Source organism: Syngnathus typhle, linkage group LG9, assembly GCF_033458585.1.
Source record: "Syngnathus typhle isolate RoL2023-S1 ecotype Sweden linkage group LG9, RoL_Styp_1.0, whole genome shotgun sequence".
Lineage (NCBI taxonomy): Eukaryota > Metazoa > Chordata > Actinopteri > Syngnathiformes > Syngnathidae > Syngnathus > Syngnathus typhle.
Window position 1 is genome coordinate 183,992 of NC_083746.1, and position 19,171 is coordinate 203,162.

General features: G+C 53.3%; 3 protein-coding genes and 2 long non-coding RNA genes across 12 annotated transcripts; 2 read left to right on the top strand and 3 right to left on the bottom strand.

Annotated features, from left to right (window-relative positions):
* Window positions 1-71: 71 nt before the first annotated feature.
* On the bottom strand, window positions 72-4,889 carry gtdc1 (glycosyltransferase-like domain containing 1). 3 transcript variants are annotated; one of them, XM_061286896.1, is made up of 10 exons: window positions 4,754-4,889; window positions 3,193-3,392; window positions 2,851-3,018; window positions 2,606-2,782; window positions 1,817-1,933; window positions 1,306-1,415; window positions 1,097-1,241; window positions 938-1,008; window positions 775-866; window positions 72-625 (listed from the first exon to the last, which is right to left on the bottom strand). In XM_061286896.1, exons 1-10 carry the CDS (start codon window positions 4,850-4,852, stop codon window positions 560-562), a joined length of 1,245 nt encoding a protein of 414 aa, XP_061142880.1. In that variant the 5' UTR covers window positions 4,853-4,889; the 3' UTR covers window positions 72-559. The 3 variants fall into 3 exon arrangements, with proteins under 3 accessions (XP_061142880.1, XP_061142879.1, XP_061142878.1); XM_061286895.1 differs by having other exon boundaries at window positions 754-866; XM_061286894.1 differs by having other exon boundaries at window positions 423-866.
* On the top strand, window positions 4,742-5,707 carry LOC133159669 (uncharacterized). The gene is made up of 2 exons (XR_009715724.1): window positions 4,742-4,882; window positions 4,958-5,707. It is a non-coding gene; the product is annotated as an uncharacterized LOC133159669 (long non-coding RNA).
* LOC133159660 (zinc finger E-box-binding homeobox 2-like) lies at window positions 5,268-10,877 on the bottom strand. Its single transcript, XM_061286884.1, has 7 exons — window positions 10,105-10,877; window positions 8,957-9,025; window positions 8,600-8,805; window positions 8,075-8,177; window positions 6,556-7,943; window positions 6,174-6,330; window positions 5,268-6,072 (listed from the first exon to the last, which is right to left on the bottom strand). Exons 1-7 carry the CDS (start codon window positions 10,160-10,162, stop codon window positions 5,813-5,815), a joined length of 2,241 nt encoding a protein of 746 aa, XP_061142868.1. The 5' UTR covers window positions 10,163-10,877; the 3' UTR covers window positions 5,268-5,812.
* A 2,878-nt stretch (window positions 10,878-13,755) lies between these two features.
* Window positions 13,756-14,781, bottom strand: LOC133159670 (uncharacterized). The gene is made up of 2 exons (XR_009715725.1): window positions 14,651-14,781; window positions 13,756-14,560 (listed from the first exon to the last, which is right to left on the bottom strand). It is a non-coding gene; the product is annotated as an uncharacterized LOC133159670 (long non-coding RNA).
* On the top strand, window positions 14,518-17,249 carry znf385b (zinc finger protein 385B). Of its 6 annotated transcripts, none has more exons than XM_061286902.1 (8): window positions 14,518-15,282; window positions 15,425-15,591; window positions 15,681-15,800; window positions 15,859-15,988; window positions 16,148-16,276; window positions 16,350-16,483; window positions 16,555-16,632; window positions 16,736-17,007. In XM_061286902.1, the coding sequence occupies exons 1-8, from the start codon at window positions 15,219-15,221 to the stop codon at window positions 16,868-16,870; spliced, it is 957 nt and encodes a 318-aa protein (XP_061142886.1). In that variant the 5' UTR covers window positions 14,518-15,218; the 3' UTR covers window positions 16,871-17,007. The 6 variants fall into 6 exon arrangements, with proteins under 6 accessions (XP_061142886.1, XP_061142882.1, XP_061142883.1 ...); XM_061286898.1 differs by having other exon boundaries at window positions 14,518-14,981; XM_061286899.1 differs by having other exon boundaries at window positions 14,518-14,981; window positions 16,187-16,276.
* Window positions 17,250-19,171: the final 1,922 nt, after the last annotated feature.

The following is a 19,171-nucleotide window of genomic DNA, read 5'->3' on the forward strand; positions in this document are numbered from 1 at the left end:
CTAATTAGCATGACATTGCATCACGGACCACTCAAAAACAGCAGCATAGATGAATAAAGAAAATAAAACAATGACGAAAATAAAGATGTTTATTTGCAAGACAAAGGCAAGAAAACGCGAAACGATAAACCTCCGGTATTCTAAATAAGGTTCACATGGCGGCGCGATGAACTTTGACCTGGGCATGAATGACGCCGGCGCGGTGGCTCCTGCGCGTGTCTTGTCGTGCTGTCGGGATTACAGTATTTGCGATGAGGTCGTAATTCTGCTTTAATCTGCTTTGAGGCGCCAAGGGGAATTTCTTGATGAGAGCGACAAATCCTCCAAAAGCAAAACTTTGCTGTCGTCACCTTACAAGTGACCACCCTACTGTAACGCAACACAAACGCGCTAAAAACAAAAGGGCTTTCTGTTCCAAGAGCTACATTAAAAGTACTTTATTTAAAAAAAAAAGGCTCATTGTCTCCCTCGGGGGTTTTGTTTGTTTTCTATTCACCCGCCAGCTGATCATGTCTGTTGATCATCGGGAGAAAAAAACAAAAAAGAAAAGCAGGCGCGCTCATGTGCTCAGGAGACTTTGGAAAGAGTCCTTGAGGACGTCCCACGAGAACCGGCTCGTGTCCACCTGGGAACGCAAACGTCACACGCGAAGCTAAACTAAAATAATCGAATCTATCCATATTGATGATCCAAATCAGGAACGTGACATGCTGTCGATGAACAAGAAGGAGCAGACCAAAGTTGACCTCTGACCTTCTCGTCTTTGTGTGCTACCTTGAGCGCATGAGTGCGTACGCGTCTCGGCTGGGCGCAGAAGTGGCGCAACCTCTTGAGGAGCTGCCGGGGAGTGGCGTACAGGTACTCGGCTAAGGGGGCGAAGGTCATTGGGGGTCACGGGCTGGCGGGCTGGAGCGACCGCACGCGTGCGCACTTGTACCTGGGAAGATCTCGGGATAGACTAAAGCCTTGGGACACAGAGGGTAACAGCCGCAGTGCACCGCCTCCAACCTTAACACACACACACACACACACACACGATGATTGTGACCACGCAAACGTACGCAGCAAAAAAGCGAGGCGCGGCGTAGCATCTCACACGGCCACTCCGAAGAACTCGTGTCGCGCGGTGGACACGACCACGTCGGCCTGGCGTAGAATGCTCAGATAACGCTCCCGAGACTCCTGGAAGCCCCAGTGCACGACGTGCGAGTCCAGCAGAGGCCGGCAGCGCGCAAACACCTCTGGAAACAACGCGGAAACAACTTGTTAGCTGGCGCTAGCCGCTCGTGAGCTGGCCGCGCGTACCTGGCGCATCGGCGAATGTTTCCCCGAGTACAGAGAGCAGGAAGTCGAGTCCTTCTTCTTTCAACTTCAACATGGTGCTGAAGAATAGCTCAGGATCCTTGTCGTGCTCCCTACGCGCACACGACAGATCAAGACCTCCAATGCTACCGGCGGTTTTGTGAGAGGCCTCAAGAAGGCATCGCAAATGCGGTTGGCGGCGGCAACGTGCGGTGACGATGCCAGTATCCAGGCCACCGGCAGATTAGCGGCAAAGATGAGAAGAAGATGAAGTCTGGCAGCCGCTAATCCTAATTGGAGCGCAATAAAAGCGGCGGTGGCGGCAGCTGTAATCCAGCTGTGTTTTGCTCAGTTGAGAGGCGATTAGCGCGTCACTGACATGAGAGCACGGCAAAAACACGGGACAAAAGAGACCGTTGCCGCACGTTAAGCTCATTTGGGCAAAGGCCGCGCCGTCCGCCTTTGCGCTCGGGTCGCCCGCCCGCAAAAACGTCTGATGCCGCCGGCGCCTCACCAGCGGTGAGGCCAAACAATGTGCAACGCCGTCCTGGGGGAGTCGGGGCGGCGGTCCGCAGCGGCGCCGGCCATCGGTGTGATGACGTCGGCGGCGGCATGCGCCGGGACTTTGCATCTGCAAACAAGAAACGCACACACCGTTCCCAAAGCGGAACACAAACTCCAGTGGTCTTCCTTTCTGATCAATGGCTGGACCTTGAAAGGCCTTGCTGGAGCCATCCAAAGCATTTGCAAAAAGAAGCGACGGCGGCCGGTGCCCAAGCATCCGCACCGCCCACCGGCCAGCTGCTTTGATCACGGGACCTCGGCCGTGATTCGTTGGACAAACGTACCACTCCGACGTGGCGGGCCCGACCGGGGAAATCCGTCTCGCTCGGCCGCAAATAAATGAGGATAAGGCTGCGTGCGTCTCTGGGTAGCTTGCCATTCAGGCACACACGCGCCGCACACTCGCGCTCGCTCACACACACGCATACACACGCACACACACACAGGCACACACACACCTTGCCCTGAGCGACAAGCTACGAGTACACACGCATCTGAGGATGAGGTGCGGGATTAAGGCGGATGAAGGTGCTCAGCAGATGTTTTTCTGATTAAACTTGATCTTCTTTGATTAAAGAGCAAAAAAGCCAGGAGAACACACGCGGCGGCAGGATAAGACACGTCACATGTCGAGGATGTGACTGCAGACAAATAAAAAAAACGGCGGCGGGTCGAAACGCGGCTTGCGGAAAGATCTCGCAAGGGCTCGGGCACGCGGCCCCGCGGTGACGTCACCGACCTGCCAACGTCGGCCAAGTGCAGCGGAAAATGAACAACCCGACACTTGGGCCGGATGGCGTGCACCAGGTCTTTGGGGGGCCTCCGGTCCGGGATCTTGTTCAGGAAGGACGTGACGGCGGACAGGAAGGAGTCCATATTGAAGGCCGAGTTGAAGACCACCACATCGGCCACCAAGCTGCCAGAAAATCGCCGCCGCACGGGTCACGCCAAACGCACTGGCAGCGGCGGCGGCCGGCCACTTACCACGACAGGATCTGGTTGTAGCCGTACTGGAAGTCACGATCCCGCTCCTCGCGCACCGGGTACACCAACTGGTTCTCGTGAAAGTACAGAACCTTTTTCAGCCGGGCCAGATCCGGTCGAAGGGCCACCAGCTCGCATAGGTTGAGAACCGAACTGCAGAACAGCACCCTGGCGCCGAGAGTCAAACAAGTCTCAAAATCAAAGTCTCAAAGGCCCCGCTCAGGCCAACTTGGGTTTCTTTGATCAAATTGATGACGCAATCGTTAGATGACCGTGTTGAAGGGAGTGGGGGGGGGGGGGGGAGTGCGTGTGCATGTGGGGAGGCGGGGGTGGGGGAGCCACCTGTACGCCGGGTTGGGCGTGACGTTTTGGCTGAAGTAGAGCGCCGAGGTTCGGGCCCTCCAGTGCCACTTCTTAGCGGGCGTGGTGAAGGCCACGCAGGAGTCCAGCTGGGCGCTCAACAGGTCTAGCAGCTGCTTGTGGGAACCCCCATAGAAGGGCTCCAGGAGCAGGACCCGGGCAGGGGGGGGCGACGACGGGACCTGACCGCACAGACGGGAAGGGGAACAAAGCGCGTGAGTGACAGGCCCGAGTGACGCGCGACAGCAGACTTCATTAGGGACACAATGCCAAGTCATTTGCGGCGGGGGCCGCCGCTCCATCAGCCGTATCTGCAGACACAAATGAGCCAGCCTATCAGCCGCGCCCGCCATTATGGTACACGGCGGGCCCCCGGCCGTCATTACGGCGTCCATTGTGCGGCGGCGGCCTTTGGGGGGCGCCGCCGGCCAAAACGATAGCATCGACGTCACGTCACCTCCGCGCAGATTGTTGGGCTGCTGCCGAGCGAGCCAGCGCTCACAAGGACAAGGTCACTCACAACTATACCGTCACAGCCAATTGAGGGCTCCCGAGTAGGCTTGCTCCCAATAGAGGATGGATGATGCTTGGCGTAGCTGATACATGCTCAACTCGAGCCCTACACCAGCTCAGTGACCTAGTGGTAGAGTGTCCGCCCTGAGACTGGAAGGTTGTGGGTTCAAACCCTGGCCGGGTCATACCAAAGACTATAAGAATGGGACCATTGCCTCCCGACTTGGCACTCAGCTTTAAGGGTTGGAATTGGGGGGTTAGATCACCAAATGATTCCCGAGCGCGGCACCGCTGCTGCTCACTGCTCCCCTCTCCCCAGGGGATGGAATAAAATCACGCGGGGATGGGTTAAATGCAGCGGACAAATTTCACCACACCCAGATGTGTGTGTGTGTGTGTGTGTGTGACAATGATCATTGGGACTTTAACTTGGCTCGAGTTCAACATCTCATGCACAAGCAATGTGTTTGACATCATAACTCGAAAAAAAAAATCAAACATACAGCCTTGGTCCAAATTGTCTGTTTTGTGAGGGCTTGAAGCGCCTTATTGGGAAGGAGGCTTTGCCATCGGTTGCTGACAAACTACCCATCAAACAATCCAGGCGACCGAGTCTGCTGTCTGTGCTCGTTCACTTGGACTCTTTCTTTTCGGGTTCGCAACGTTAGCTCCTCGGTAAGGCGCCGTTAGCGTGCGGCCAGATGCGTGGCCCGGCCGGCCGGCCGGATGCGTAGCCCGGCAGGCCGGCCCACGGCTCGGACGACGCCGTTAACTCGCTCGGTGAGCTGTTCGCTGAGCCAAACGGCGACTAAAGTCAAACATGAAGCCCGAACAACCCCACCCGTGGCCAGCTGGAAGCTAGCTCGCACGGGCGGGCGCGGCTAGCCGAGGAGCTAACGGCTAATATTGGAGACGGGGAGCCAAAGTGAATGTGGTAGATTGGATCTCTGACGAATACACGGCGGCCCCCGATGAAAGTCTGCTGGTCGGGCTAACGTCGACGAAGACAACAACACTCAGGCACACGCACCTGTGACTCCATTCGCCTGGCGTTGCCTGGCATGGCCTGGCGTGACGTCATCTCGCTCATGGACAAGGTCCATGACGTACGTCTTGGCAACGCCCCCATACGTCAACTGCCTTTTGGCGTGCTCGCGCGGTAATTGTTTCCTTAATATTCTTAGTATATGTCTTGCAAACCTTCAATTCAACTTTTATTTCCTGTTTTTTACAGCCACACATAAAAAGTCAGTAAGTGTACACACTGAAAACAACGTCCTTTAAATGGAGCATCTGACCGATCGTATCAACCAACCTTGTGTACCATTTGTGAAGAAAAAAAAAGAAAGAAATAGCAAAACTGTCCTAAGTGTGAAGTTTTGGTCCGACACCAGCATTGTCATCTCTCCCGGAGGATGACGTCAGTTGAGCACATTTAAATCATGCGCAACTGATGAACATGATTAACTCAAGTACTTTTTCTGGGGGCATTATTTTAATATTTGAGTCAGCAATCGACTCGTTCATGAGAAAAAGATGACACGTTTCATTTTGTTAGCTTTTTATTCCATTGATCTGAATGGAAGGATGGCGGCGGCACGCCGACCTAACGGTCAGCACAGCCGCCTCGGATGAGAACGTATGTATGTATGTATGTATGTATGTATGTATGTATGTATGTATGGATGGATGGATGGATGTATGGGTGGATGGATGGATGGATGTATGGATGGATGGATGGATGGATGGATGGATGGATGGATGAATGGATGAATGGATGGATGGATGGATGGATGGATGGATGGATGGATGGATGGATGGATGGATGGATGGATGGATGGATATCTATGGATGGATGGATGGATGGATGGATGGATGGTTAGAAGAGCTTTTCTTTGACTAAAGTTGGATTGGTCAAAGTTGGAAGTGTGTCCCAAAATGACTATGTAAAATAAATAAGTCAGGCAATGACACCAAAAAATAATTTGATGTGGCTTCTGAAAAAGTTGCTTTTGATTTGACACATACAGATGTGGATCAGATCCGCGGGCAGGCAGAATGCAGAAAGAGAGCCTAGTGGCGAAAGCCCTCAGGACAGGAGCGGGGCCCGCATCCGAGAGTCCCGCGGCGAGGCGGCCTCCCGGCGGACCCGCCTCTCCTCGGCCTCCCTCCGGCAGTACGAGTAGCGGTGGTTCATGTGCTGCGAGTACGAGCCCGAGTGCGAGAAGCGCTTGCCGCATTTGTCGCACTGGTAGGGCTTCTCGCCCGAGTGCAGGCGCGAGTGCTCGATCAGGTGGTGCTTGTGCTTGAAGGCCTTGGGGCAGACGTGGCACTGGTGGGGACGCCTGCCTGCGTGCGTGCGTGCGTGCGTGCGTGGGGGGGAAGGAAACAAATGAAAAGGCAACCCAAGAAACAAAGAGCGAGCCACAAAGAGCACCATTCAACTGTACCTGTGTGCTCATACTTGTGTCTTAGGAGGGAGCTGCTCTTCTGGAATGTTTTGCGGCACACGTCACAGGCGTACGTCCCGCCACGGGCAGCCTGCCGGCCTCCCGTCAGCTGCTCCACACTTGACAGGAAGTCCAAAGACCCGTCCGACAGCTCCCTCTAACGCAAACATACATGTGCAATGATAATCTCGCACCTCTTGACTGGGAGACACCTTCTGGACATCCACCCACACCCCCGCCCCCCATGATCCCAAGTCTGGACAGAGCTTACAAACCTGGCTGCCCTCATGCAACTCCCCCCCCCAGACCTGCCCATCCTCCAGCAGACAGAATGTGAACAAATGAACTGCTCATCAAATTTCAAGGCACCCCAGCAACGTACCTGAAGAGCTGTTTTGCTGCTGGCGTGCAACATGTCGGCAAAGGCGTCGGCCCTGCTTGCCATTTGGGGCGCAAAGCTCACAGAGTCCAGGAGCAGTGGGTAGCGGGCGGGTGACACAAACGTCGGCAAAGTGTGGAGCCGACTCACTGCGGAGGCATCCTTCCCAAACATGGGGCTTTTTTCCACAAGGTGGCGCTTTCTGCCACCGTCCGGCAACTCTCTCTCCATGCCGAGCCGGTCTCCTGCTCCCGAAGTCCGGCCTCCTCCGTCACCACTGAGTTCCGGTTGCTCGGATCCCATTTTCCTGTCGCCGCTGATTTCACGCGCCAGGTATTTGGGCACAGAGAGATCCAGCGGAGTATCGGCATAAAGCTCCTCCTCGACCAGAGCGTTTGGATTGCCGGAGCTACACCGCACGCATTTGGAGTCGAGTGCCGCCGGACGACCGTTGCAGTCCAAAGGGCCCAAGTCCAAGGGTGATCTTAACCCTGGACTCTTTGTCGTAAAGGCGTCGCCGTTTGACAACGTCGGCGAGTTTCTCGAGATCTGCCGCAGTCGTGAGCCACCGTCCTCGGGAGGACCGGGATTCCGCCGAGTCAGCCAGTCCCGAACAAACTTTTGCGGAAGGCCCACAGCCAAGGAGATCTTGACCAGCTCCTCTGAGTCGGGGTCCGTATTCACGGTCCAGTTAGTCTGCGTGGCCGACAGGCGGTCCCCGAAAGGGGGGATTGCGCGGGGCCCCTCGGCGGTGGGCGCGAGCCATCGCGAGCACTCGGAACCCGGACCAAGTCCGGTGGCTGGCTGCGAAAGGGCTCGGACGCTTTTGTTCATCTGGCACAGGTAGCGCTCGTGTTGGTGGAGCGCAACGGGTCCTGGCAAAGTCTCCTCGCAGAACTGGCACGAGAGCTCTACAGACAGGTCACTCTGTTTGTTTGGGACCGTCCGAGCCTTTGGCGCAGCGCGGGTGAAACTTTGAGCTGGACCGCTCTCCACCTCCTCCTCCTTGTGGGCCCCGAGCTCCTTCACTGGGTAAGCTGGCGCTTTGGAAACCTCCTCTGGGTTCCTGTCCATCTTTTGTCTGCGCATCTTGTGGACACGGTTGAAACCCGGTAGAAGGAGGTCCACACTCAACGTTCCCAGGCGGCCGGACCCATTTGTGGAGTCCCCGTTTGCACGGAAGCCATGACAAGAGCCCGTCATCGGCCCGTACTCCGGGCCGGTCTCCGATGTGCCGTTTTGCAGCCGGCGGGAGAGCGGGGCGGGGCCGGGGGGCGAGGACGCCGGCCTTTGCGTGGGCCCCGCGCACTTCCTGCCGCTGATGTGCGAACTGTACGAGCCCGAGTGGGAGAAGCGCTTTTGGCAGTGGGGGCACTGGTAGGGTTTTTCACCTGGCAGCCAGCCCAGAACAAGAAAAAGGGGGAAAAGAAGAAAAGATGTCAGAGGAGGCCGTAGTTGCGGACCTCTCTCACTCCCTCCCATCCTAATCCATTGTTACCCGTGGCGCCCGCCCGCCACCTACCGCTGTGGATGCGCAGGTGCTCCTTCAGGTGATGTTTGTACTTGAAGGCTTTTCCGCACTCGGCGCACTCGAACTTGCGCTTGCCACCACCGTCCTTCGGCAGCTGCAATTGAACGGAAAAATCAATTCAACACATTGCGTCATCTCCGGTGGGGAGGGGAGGGGGATCCCGCCGTTTGGGCTTCTTCTGTGCGCCTTTCCCGAGTGGTCTGTTCTCGTCCCCTGTCCTTTGAAAGGCTCCCCCCAAATCGGAATTGAGCGAAAGTAGACTTCAAAATGAAGGCCAATAAAAGAGGAAAAAGCATGGCAGCCAGACGCCGCAAAAGAAACAAAAGCGGCTGGATTTGGATTCCTTTTAAGCGCCATCTGGGTGGCTTTTAAGCTTCACGGTGGGGGGGACTTTTGGGTACTTTTTGCCATGATGCTGAATAAAATGAGAAGAAAAAGTTCTGCTGTGTAACTTTTGGGACAAGCAGTATTGTGCTCGAGTCATCCAACAGCTGATTTTGCAACCCTAGCCCTGACCTGCTCTCCCATCGGGTCGCCGGCATGGGCTCCCGCGGCGGCTCCCGCGGCAGCTCCCGCGACGGCCTCCGCGCAGCCGCCGTCTCGGGCCCCATTCGGGTCTCGCGGGTCGACGACGGTCGTGCGGCTGCGCCATAGGTACTGGGCCGGCGATGGCCCTGAAAGCCCGCACAAGCCTTCACGTTGACGGAAAACAGTGGCGTTGGCTACGAAAAGGGAATGAAAGGCATAGGTCAAAACATTTGAGGCCAACGGGGCAACTCTTGTATCGAGCTCCCGCGTCGCAGTTGCTCACAGAACAACTTTGGCGGATGTGCGGGCAGACGTGCAGATGGAGGCGTTGCCGTGGCGACTCACCCAGCGTCTGCCCATCTTCTTCACTTTGTTGTCCCCGCTCTCGTGACGTCGCCGCGTCGTGGTCCAACACTGGAGGTGGAGGTGCTTGTTTACGATATACCGTGACAACATTGCACCGTGTGTAGATATGCAGCCGTGACTCCGTGGAAATGCGTGTGCGGGTGCGTGCGTGCGTGCGTGCGTGCAGGTTCCAGGAAGGTTTGCAGAAGTGAAAGCGCTGACGCAGGAAGTGTGCAAATCTTCAAGTCATCATCTTCCTCTCGGGCCAGCGAGCGGGCCGGTTTCCTATCGAGCGCCGGGCCGGATGAAGGGGACGTCGGTCGGGTGGGCACCGCTTTGAAGTGTCGCTCCCGGCTAGCTTTCTAATGGCTGGTTCCGCGTGGTTTCTTTTTTTCCAATGTGCTAACTTGTTTGAATTTCTTGGTTTCGTTTTAGAGAAAGTTTCAGTGGTGGTTTCTTTTCAATATACGGAGGATTTGTACGTATTTGCAAGATCCCAATCTATCCAGACGCACACCACAGCCGCATAGTCATGTGCCTTTTGGTTTGGTGCCACTTGGATGATTTGTCAAGGAGCATCTTGACATCATTGAGACGTGAGCGTCTCATTTGATGATGGCGAGCGAGCGAGCGAGCGAGTGGCGTAGAAAGAAACAAATGACATTGAATGATCAATTTGGGCTCAGATGATTGACAGCCTCACTCTGCTTTGCCTCATATTGTGTCTGTGACGGGGCGGGTAGGGCCGTTATCTCGCTGGTGATCAATGGCGCATTTCGCTTGCGCTGCTCTCGGGAAAAGCAAGACTTGCGTGAACTTTGACATATCCTCAAGTGGCACATGTCGGACGGACGGACGCCCTCCCTCTTGTCAAAGCGGACGGCAGAAAAAGGCGACTCGTCACTCACTCAGTCAGTCCCCGCCACCTCGCCTCGCAACAACGCAGCGAGCGACAGGTTGCAGCCAAGAAAAAGGCCGTGCACGCTGCTAAACACCGCTTCAATGAAACTACGCTGATGGAGCACAAGCGCACGCGCGCGCGGCGCACGCTTCTTTTTCTTCTTCTCGTCATCATAACTTTTGCAACTCTTTTCAAATTTGGGTGTGAACCGCGGAGGTAACGACTCGTTTGTGTGATGAAAAGTTACCGTTCTTCCTGCGCGGCTTGGCTTGTTTTCTTCTCTGGAAGCGCGCGCGCTCCTCCATGACTCCACGCGCAGGCCACCGGCACCCACCGGAGCTTTGGGTCCGTCCTGGTCCTGTCACGAGCGCAGAACAGAGCACGCGCGCGCACACCGACCGTGTCCACGACGCCCGAACAATGATTCGGTTCTTCAAGCACGACCGACAGCGTAGGAGGGGCTACGCACGCAGTGGTCACTTCGGGGCGGTGACGTCACAGCTGTTGCGCCAATTGAGGGGTCGGAATGACCTGGGTGACGTCACGATGAAAGTTGCGTGCGGTGGTGGGAAGTCAGCATTATAAGATTTCCGATTGTTCTTCTTTGGCTTCTTCTTCTTCGTCCGGCTAATTTGACTGGGCATTTTGCTCATTTTCATCACTTCACTGCCTTTATGAAGTTGGCCGCGCAATGTGACGCAAGGACGGAGCGACCGGGCTCAGGCTCAGGCTCGGGCTCGGCTGCAAAGAAAGTGCAAAGCAAAGCCGAGCAAAAGTCACGCAGCTGACAAGTCAAACCTCATCGCATTGACTGGAAACAATTTGGTTGGATTGGACAAAAAAAAACTTTCATCAATTGGACCCCTTTTGTCCAACATCTTGCTCGTTCCACGCCAGCAGCAGTATTTGCTCTTTTGGCATAAACGCAAACAATTCAAAATTTGAAACCGATATCAAGAGATGGCCACAAAAACACAATATAGATGGGCTGTCACAATGCTTATTTTTAGGAAACAGGCCCACCAAAGCATTTGAGCAGTTGAGATGTTTTTTTTGGTTGTTTAGTGTTTTTGCACAGGAAAGCGTAAGGAACTTGAGTGACAGCGTGTCGGTCGCGCGGCGCTTCCTCCCCACACTCGGTCCGGCTCAGATAAGCTCGTAGAAGTCCGATAGCGGCCTGGCCAGGAAGCGCACGTGAGTCTACGCATCGAGTCCAAATGAGCCATCTACAAAAGAATTTGCTCTTGCAAGGAACAAAGTCAGGCAAAAGGCACAAAAGTGAAACTTTTGCAAATGTCCTTCTTGGTCCTCACGAACAAGCCTTTGAAAAAAACTCAAAGTTGAAGAGTAAGAAAGCCACAGATGACATTTTCCAGTAGCATTCAAGTGGCCTTCATTCTTTTCCTTCACTTTGGAACCCCGCAAAAGCAGCTAGCTAGCAGCAACACTAGCCAGCTAGCACCAGCCAGGGACCTCCAGATCAGTAAGTTAGACAAACCATTGCAAGGTCCCCCCCACCAAAACTTGAAATTTCAAAGCTGGACCTGCAGCCACGCAATTTCTCTCAGCTCCAAAAGAGGAAGCAACAAGCGTAGGGCAGCGTTGCCTGCCTGCCTGCCTGCCTGCCTGCCTGCCTGCCTATGGGCCAACGTTTGACGCTTGCCGTTGGGATTCTTGGCCGATTCTTGGCAACCCCGGGTGGCTCCGACGGGCGGCGGATGTCACAGAGATTCCTCAATGGAGGCTTTGTGAAGACCGGCGAGGTCCGGACTCGACGGAAGCTGGCAGACGGCAGACGTGTCCCGACGCCGACGGAGGACGATCCTGGCTGTCGCCCACGGGACAGGAGTTGAGCGAGTTGAGCCTCTTTGCTCTGATCAGCCAAACTGACGAATGATTAGAAAGTCATTTGGATGAATATTTTGGGACTTTGATAAGTCAGAGGAATATTTAGATCATGTCAGAACATATTTTCACGGACCGGCCTTTATATAAATAAATCATTTATAACAAGTATATATAAATACAATGAAATGAAATGATACTACTGCCATTAAAACAAAAACAAAGCGCATAAAAATAAAACTCACCTTTAACTATCTGCTCCGTAGGTTTGTTTTGGTCGCTGTAACCGCAGAAAATCCCGCTTCACATAGATAGGATGTTGGCATGGGAAGCAGGGTTTTCTGTGCTTTTGTGGCGATATCGGGATATTCTGGCTAGCTTGATTTTAATCCAGTTTTCTTTTTCTTGGAAGTTGTAGCCTCTTCTTCTGTCCCCTCATTGGGCCTTTTCCTCTTTCCAAACACCTCTTTTTCTTACTCGTTTTTTTGCTAGCTACGCAGGCTCGACCGGGGTAACATGCCACGTGACCGGGACGAGCGTCTTGACCTGAATCAACCTGTGTCAAGAGGCACAGATGCAGCGACTGATGTAATTGGGAGAGAAGCCACAATTTTATTTTTAGAATTTTCAAACTAAATTCTTACTTATTTTTGCTAGCTTTGCGGGCTCGACTGGGGAAACATGTTACGTGACCGGGACGAGCGTCTTGACCTGAATTAATTAATCGTCGATATTTTTTTTTCTTTTTTTTTTTCTGTGCGGCCGAGTACCAAATGACCCACGGATCGGTACCGGTTCGCGCCCCGGTGGTTTACACGAGCTACCAATCCCTTGACTAATTCGCTCTCATTTTGATGAGATACGGATGACGCCCTGCCCCGGAAGTACGCGCGTGCGCACATGGAGCAATTGTGGACAGTAAAGCGTTCAAGAGTGACAGAAAAAAAGGAAACTCAAGTGCTCCGTGAGTATACCCAAGTCATGACGGAAATGCGTTGGATAAGGCAAGATACGAGGAGGCACAAAACCCGCACAAAAAAAGTGCTTCCATTCATCAAGCCCATGAATGAAATGTTGCTCCTACACAAGCTATTTGCCATCAATGAAATAACACCCCGCTTTTGTCAGCTTTCTCCGCAATTCGTTTGACCGATTGCCTTCTGGCAAGACGCCGGGTCACTGTCCAGACTGGCTTCGTCGTTTGACTTGGGTTTGGCTCCCTCTAGCGGATACCAGTGCAGTCACTTCTTCCGCAGTCACTTCTTCCGTAGTCTCATGTCGCTTCCGTGTGTTCCTGTGGCCGGCACAGGAGAGGGCGCCAAATATTCACTTAAGGAGCCAGCCGAGTCAGTCGCCGTCCCCTTAGGCTTTTTCACTCCATTTTGGGGCGGAGCGCTCCGACTCCCGCGATTTCACACTGGTGGCAGGCAAAGTGATCATTTGGTAAACTGAGCTTTGGCGGAGGCGGCGAGCGACGTCCGGCGACATTCGACAAGTCCATCTCGACCAATGCTTCTCTTTTGACTTGGAACAGTTGCGTGTCAATTTGCTGGATGAACCGTGAAAAGTTTTAGCTCCTGCAGAACGTGAAAATGAACATTTTTTTTCCCCCGCAGGTGTGTTTAACTTGGAGAACATATTGGAACACGGCCCCTCGAGGACTGGAGGTCGACACCCCTGGTTTAAGTGAAAAGTGCCACACCCGCCCTCACCCGCACTTTCTGATTGGCTGTTTGATCTGTGACGTCATTCGGACACGCTATTAGGTTTGCGAAGATTCACGAGGGAGTGACAGACAGCGTTGCTGCTATGCCAGACGACATTGATGTTTTAATTTTGTATTTGTTGGATTGCAGTTGGTGTTATTATACCGAATGTGTTTGAATAAAAGGTTGAAAAAAAATCCGTTATGCTGACATTTGTTACTTCGGGGGACACCAACACATATTACACAACGTAAAACACATACATATTGTCATATACAGCAGTTAACCAAATGTCAGGTTTTTGTTTTCATGCCCCAAAAAATAAAAACAAGGAATAAAACACCAGACAAGTTTGAACATGTTTATTAAAATAATAGTAATAAAAGTACATTTCAAACCAGCAATCTAATGTGAGATTGCAGTAGATATTTTGGATCACAATATTTATTTGACAATAAAGCAGACTTTGACTTTGATTTAGGCGTGTATATTTAAAACCTACAAGAAGTGTTCTAAAATCAAGATGACCAAAGAGAAGCATGCTCTCTCTCCCCGTTGTTACATAACGGCGCACCCCTTCATGCAATAAAGTTAGCTGGAGAAAAGGTGCATGAGAGAAGTGGTGTGCTTCTTGCTTTCCTTGGCAAATCGACATTCTGCCTTCCATAGTCCACGCCAGCAAGGAGACGACGCAACACTTTTACTGACTGATCCGTTGATGCACGCACGGGATGGAAGGAAGGCAGGAAGGAAGGCAGGAAGGAAGGCAGGCAGGCAGGCAGGCAGGCAGGCAGGCAGGCAGGCAGGCAGGCAGGCAGGCAGGCAGGCAGGCAGGCAGGCAGGCAGGCAGGCAGGCAGGCAGGCAGGCAGGCAGGCAGGCAGGCAGGCGGTCAACTGCATTGCCTTGTTCGCGAACGGGAAAGTCACGATTCGTTCCCTCGCTGATCCGGTCTCACGATGATCTGGAAATGCAAATCGCTCACTCAGTGACTCTTTCACTCACAGTTCCGTTCAGTTGGTGAACGGGAAATGCAATTCGCGACTCGTCCGCGAAGGCGAAGTGACGTCCTTTTCTTCTTCGTTCTGTTTTACGGCGAGGTGGCGCCAGCTTCAATGGGCGCTACCGACATCTACTGGTTGAAGTCATATGAACTGAAAAAAGAATGAATCACTTTAGGAAGTGATTCGGTCACTCTCGTTCACTGAAATGATTCGTTCTTTTTGAACCCATCGTTCACTCACTTCCGATTCTGCCTCCAACAGCGGGAACGAAACGGCCGCCGTCAAACAGTGAGCACTTGTGCGCGCTCGGTCAGCAGAAGAATGAGAAGCTATAACGGCAGAGTTAGTTTCAAGATCCCCAGAAGGATGAGCAGCGCAACCGAGCCACCGTGCAACGTGCAATACGGCGAACATCACAGTGACCATTACTCAGCGCTACCCGGCGCCGCAGCCAGCGGCTACAACAGCAGCGACGTGAACTTGCTGCGCTTTGCCCAAGAGTCCGGCTTCCAGCGAGGGCCGTGGAAGCCGAACAGGCCCGAGGGACTATGCTGTTGCCCGGCACACGAAGGTAAGCGAGCGAGCAAGCAGATGATTGACAGGGCCACACCGTCGTGGCTGGGACGAAACAACCGCGGGCCGGTCGCTAGCAAGCCAGGTAGGGTGCTGTCGCCTCCGTGGACGATGGCGTACGAGAAGCCCACTTTGGACGAAGATTTGGCTCGCAATGTCGCCAAATGTATGGTCACGTCTGTGCAAAACACGTCACTGGGTCGAGGCCGGTTGAAAAGGGAGGGGCGTGTGAGAAATGGAAAGGTTGCTGCTTTCCAATCAATTTGACTCTCTACGTCACCATCGCGAAAACAACTCACGTAAGTCTCATGTTTTGACACGAGAAAGAAAAGAGCAGCTTCACGTTTTTATGTGCTGGCTTTGACTGCAAAGCAAAGCAAATGGACCTGTCAAACTCTGTCAAAGAATTTCAGCAAATTCTGCTTTCTTTGTATTCGTCAGGACACATGTGCACCACGCTGGCCGCCGCCCTGCCGGGCCTGCTCGGTGCCGCCGGAGGACCGGGCGGAATCATGATGAAACCGTACTCGCAGTTTGCCGTCAACAGCGACGGCGCAGCTCCGCCGGCGGCAATCCCACCGGCTCACGTCTACCCGCATTTCAGCACGGTGCGTCCAAACCTTGCCCGTGTTACACTCGACAACTAACGTTTACGGGCTGTCGGTTAACGGTGTTTTCTTTTCGTATGTCGACACAGATGGACCCAGTGCACAAGGCGGTGATCAAGCACGCGTTTGGGGTGCGCCGAGGCGCGGCCAAGGCGAGGAGGAAGCGGCCGGTCGACTGCGGCGTCTGCCGTCTCACGTTCAACTCTGACGTGAGTGAGGCGTTGCCGCCGTTGCCGCCGCCGTTGTTGTTGACAGCCGTTTGCGCAGTCGCAGGCAGAGGCGCACTACCGGGGCGGCCGCCACGCCAAGAAGCTGAAGATGCAGCGCTGCACAGAGGATGCCAAAGACGGCAGCTCCTGCGACACGGGGCCCGCCGCGGCGGCCGACAGCAACGCAGGTTTGGTATTCTTTGGCCGGTTCTTGGCCACGGCCGGCTCGCTGGCTTTCGGGAGCCGTCGCTTCCTGGCGCCCAGTCTGTTTGCGCTACTTGAGCCGCGCCCCCCGTCTCACGCGTTTTCCTTCCCGTGATTTCATTTCAACTATTGGCACCGGACAGTTTTGAAACTCGCTCTCCCGCTGGGCCCGGCCGTTGCAGGCGAGGCGGAGCGGCCCGAGAAGCGGCTCTACTGTTTGCTCTGCAAAGTAGCCGTCAACTCGCTCACGCAGCTGGAGGCCCACAATTTGGGTAAGCGCTGTGGCTTTTAGACCGACCGGTGAGGCTTTAAAAAGCTTCTTTTCTTTTGCATACGGCCGTGCAGGCGCCAAGCACAAGAGCGCGTTGGACGCTCGCGGCGCGGCGCACACGTCGGTTCCCGCCGCCCCGCCCGCAAACGAGACCTTCCGCTGCCAGACCTGCGACATCCACGCCAACTCTGAGACTCAATTCAAGCAGGTGACGGACGGAGCGCGTTGCCGTTTCGGGCCGGCGCCTGACTCTGTTCCGTGTCCTTGTTGTGGTCGTAGCACGTGTCTAGCCGGAGGCACAAAGACCGCCTGGCGGGGAAGCCGAGCAAGCCCAGATTCAATAAAAGTCAACGCGCGGTCAGTCTCGTCCTCGTCAGCCTCCGCTTTGGCTTGTCGTGAGCAAAAACTCCGTCGACCTCCTATCTTAGTATCGCTTTTTGTCGCTTTTCTTTCCTGTTAGGAGGTGACCACAACTTCCGATTGGTCCTCGCCGCTGCAAAGCTCCTCCGACGCCAACCTGACCCCCCCCTTGGCCCATCCTGCGCCTGGACCAATTCGAGCCAACCAGAGCTCCGCCCTCTTCTCGCCCTACTGAAGCGAGCTGTGACCAGGGCAACGGGATCGACAGGCAGACAGACAGACAGACAGACAAGCACGCACGCACGCCCACGGCTGGCCTCGAACTGGCGACTCGACACGCCTCCGCAACCTGGAGAGAATATCCGGGACGGTTCCGACGTCCGAGTGAGCCTCCCCTGCTCAACGGGCCAAAGATATGCAAGTGGACGGAGGGCCGCGCTGCCCCGTCGTGTTTGTTTCGTGGTCAGATCCTCGTTCACGTTGTTGCGATGCTGACATCCGCTCCGCGCTGGCGCGGCCTTGAAAGTTTTGTCCAATCGGTGGACGGGACTCATTGTGCTGTGCAGATATTGTTGTAATAAATTTTGTGACCTCGATTGCAAAATGCAAATCTTTTTCTAGCCCTCTCTCTTTTTTGACTAATTATAAATGCAACAAATAAAGGAATACAATCAAAAAAAGGATCAAACGCCTCATTTATGTCTACATGAAATTTTGAGGAGAAAAATGACCATATACGGCGAGGCTTTTTTTTCGTACCTAAAAATGACCGTGTACACTAAGGCTTCTTTGTCGGAAGTAAATGACCATGTAAGGCTTTTTGTTAGTAAAAAAAAAAAAACAACAACAACCATGCATGTAAGACATGGCAGCAGTTTGAAAGCCTTGCAATTGCACTCAACTCAGCGGATAGTGAAGGAATGGGGTCGGAATACAAAAAGTCCTGTCTAGCTACAAAAACAGACCTGTGTGAAGCTGGCCCCCCACCCCACGCAAAGTAGTCTGTTTCGCTTGTGCTGTTTGGTGCAGCAAAAATCTCAAAAACAAATATGCTCAAACGGCATTGAATAAAGTATATAAGCAGACAAGTATATTCACATATTAAATCAATCAAAGAAACTTTCTAAGCATACAATTCTACCTACACACCAAATCAATAAAGACATAGCTAGACTTTTCTTTTTTATAACGTATGATCTGATACGTATTTCTGAGCACTTTGAAATAACTGTTTTTTGATATATTCCCTGAAAAGCTTAATGACCCTTAAGGAACTGTTTAATGCACGCCTGATGATTTTCTAAATCAGGGACACTGCCAAAGTGGTCTAAAAATGTTCAGTACTTGGTCGTATCTGACGTTTTGACTCATGCTAGACGGCAGTTCGCGATGACTACTGAACGTTCTGGACAGATGGAAATATTTTGCCTAACAAAGAAAAGATACGGTCGGAAGCATATTTAAACTAAGAATATGATGACGTAAGCAAGCACATGGAGTATCAAAAGAACAAACAAACAAAAACATGGTAAGTGTTGAGTACAAACTTTGCATAGTCAGGGAGGGAACATGAATAAATTGATGATGTCACAGCCAAAAGCTCACATCCTTCCGTACAAAAGGACAAAATGGAAAGAACGATGAATGGGCGGTGTGCGACAGTGGGCGAAGTGGATGTATGTGCAAGAATGGTTTACAGGAAGGACACTTGGAGATAAAACAGGTAGAGGTGCCAGAGGGAGACAGCCAAGAACCCGGCCGGCCAAAGCTGATCGTCAAGGCTGAAAGACGGAAAGGAAAACAACAGCCCGCACCCACACATGGAATCGCCCATCATCCGCACCCAAGCGCACGGAACCAGCTCTCACCGAACCGGCACCCACTCCCATGGGATCAAAGTCTCCTGCAAACTTGCCCCACCCCAAAGACTCATCAGCCATCAAACTCGGCCCACACCGCCATGTGCAACTGAATACAAGCTGAGCAAAGAACCTTGAACGTTACCTTCTGAATGGAGACTTTCTGCTCTTGAGCATGGTCGCACAAAAGGCCCGGCGCCGTATTGGACTTTCCTGAAAACAGAGCTTTCTTAACAAGAATTGGGATTGAACTCAAGCAACCTGTGGAAGTCTAATTTCTGCTTCAGTGTCTTAGCATTTTCCTAAATCTGAAGAAATCAAACGAGCACGCGGTGAGTAAATTGGATGACAGGTGATTGGCAATGGCTTTTGCCGTGAGGCGCAGATAGTTGTGGACCAAAAACCTAACAATGGAATCAATAAATAAAGGCGAGGAGGACCAGAAGCTCCGTTGACACAACCACTCACCGCAACTACTGGTGATGGTGATGCTGCTGCTGTTGCTGCTGCCGCTGCTGCAATGTGCAGGAAGGAGGGCTGGCTCGCCCTCTTACGCAACACAGGTGTCTTCACTTAACACGCAATGAACACAGGTGTCTTCGCTGGGACCATCAACAGTTTGTGTCATACAAATACAATTCATCAAAAGGCAAAAAATAAACAAGATATAACTCAAC

Excerpts from the sequence above, each read along its gene's own strand:
- gtdc1 (XM_061286894.1), bottom strand. The coding sequence starts at position 4,852 with ATGGGGGCGTTGCCAAGACGTACGTCATGGACCTTGTCCATGAGCGAG. Across the intron at positions 3,019-3,192 it reads ACGCCCAACCCGGCGTACAG|GGTGCTGTTCTGCAGTTCGG; the intron begins GTGGCTCCCCCA and ends TCTCGGCGCCAG. Across the intron at positions 1,009-1,096 it reads GAGTTCTTCGGAGTGGCCGT|GTTGGAGGCGGTGCACTGCG; the intron begins GTGAGATGCTAC and ends GTGTGTGTTAAG.
- LOC133159660 (XM_061286884.1), bottom strand. The coding sequence starts at position 10,162 with ATGGAGGAGCGCGCGCGCTTCCAGAGAAGAAAACAAGCCAAGCCGCGC. Across the intron at positions 9,026-10,104 it reads CAAGCCGCGCAGGAAGAACG|TGTTGGACCACGACGCGGCG; the intron begins GTAACTTTTCAT and ends CTCCACCTCCAG. Across the intron at positions 7,944-8,074 it reads GCACCTGCGCATCCACAGCG|GTGAAAAACCCTACCAGTGC; the intron begins GTAGGTGGCGGG and ends GCTGGCTGCCAG.
- znf385b (XM_061286898.1), top strand. The coding sequence starts at position 14,732 with ATGAGAAGCTATAACGGCAGAGTTAGTTTCAAGATCCCCAGAAGGATG. Across the intron at positions 14,982-15,424 it reads CTGTTGCCCGGCACACGAAG|GACACATGTGCACCACGCTG; the intron begins GTAAGCGAGCGA and ends TGTATTCGTCAG. Across the intron at positions 16,633-16,735 it reads TCAATAAAAGTCAACGCGCG|GAGGTGACCACAACTTCCGA; the intron begins GTCAGTCTCGTC and ends CTTTCCTGTTAG.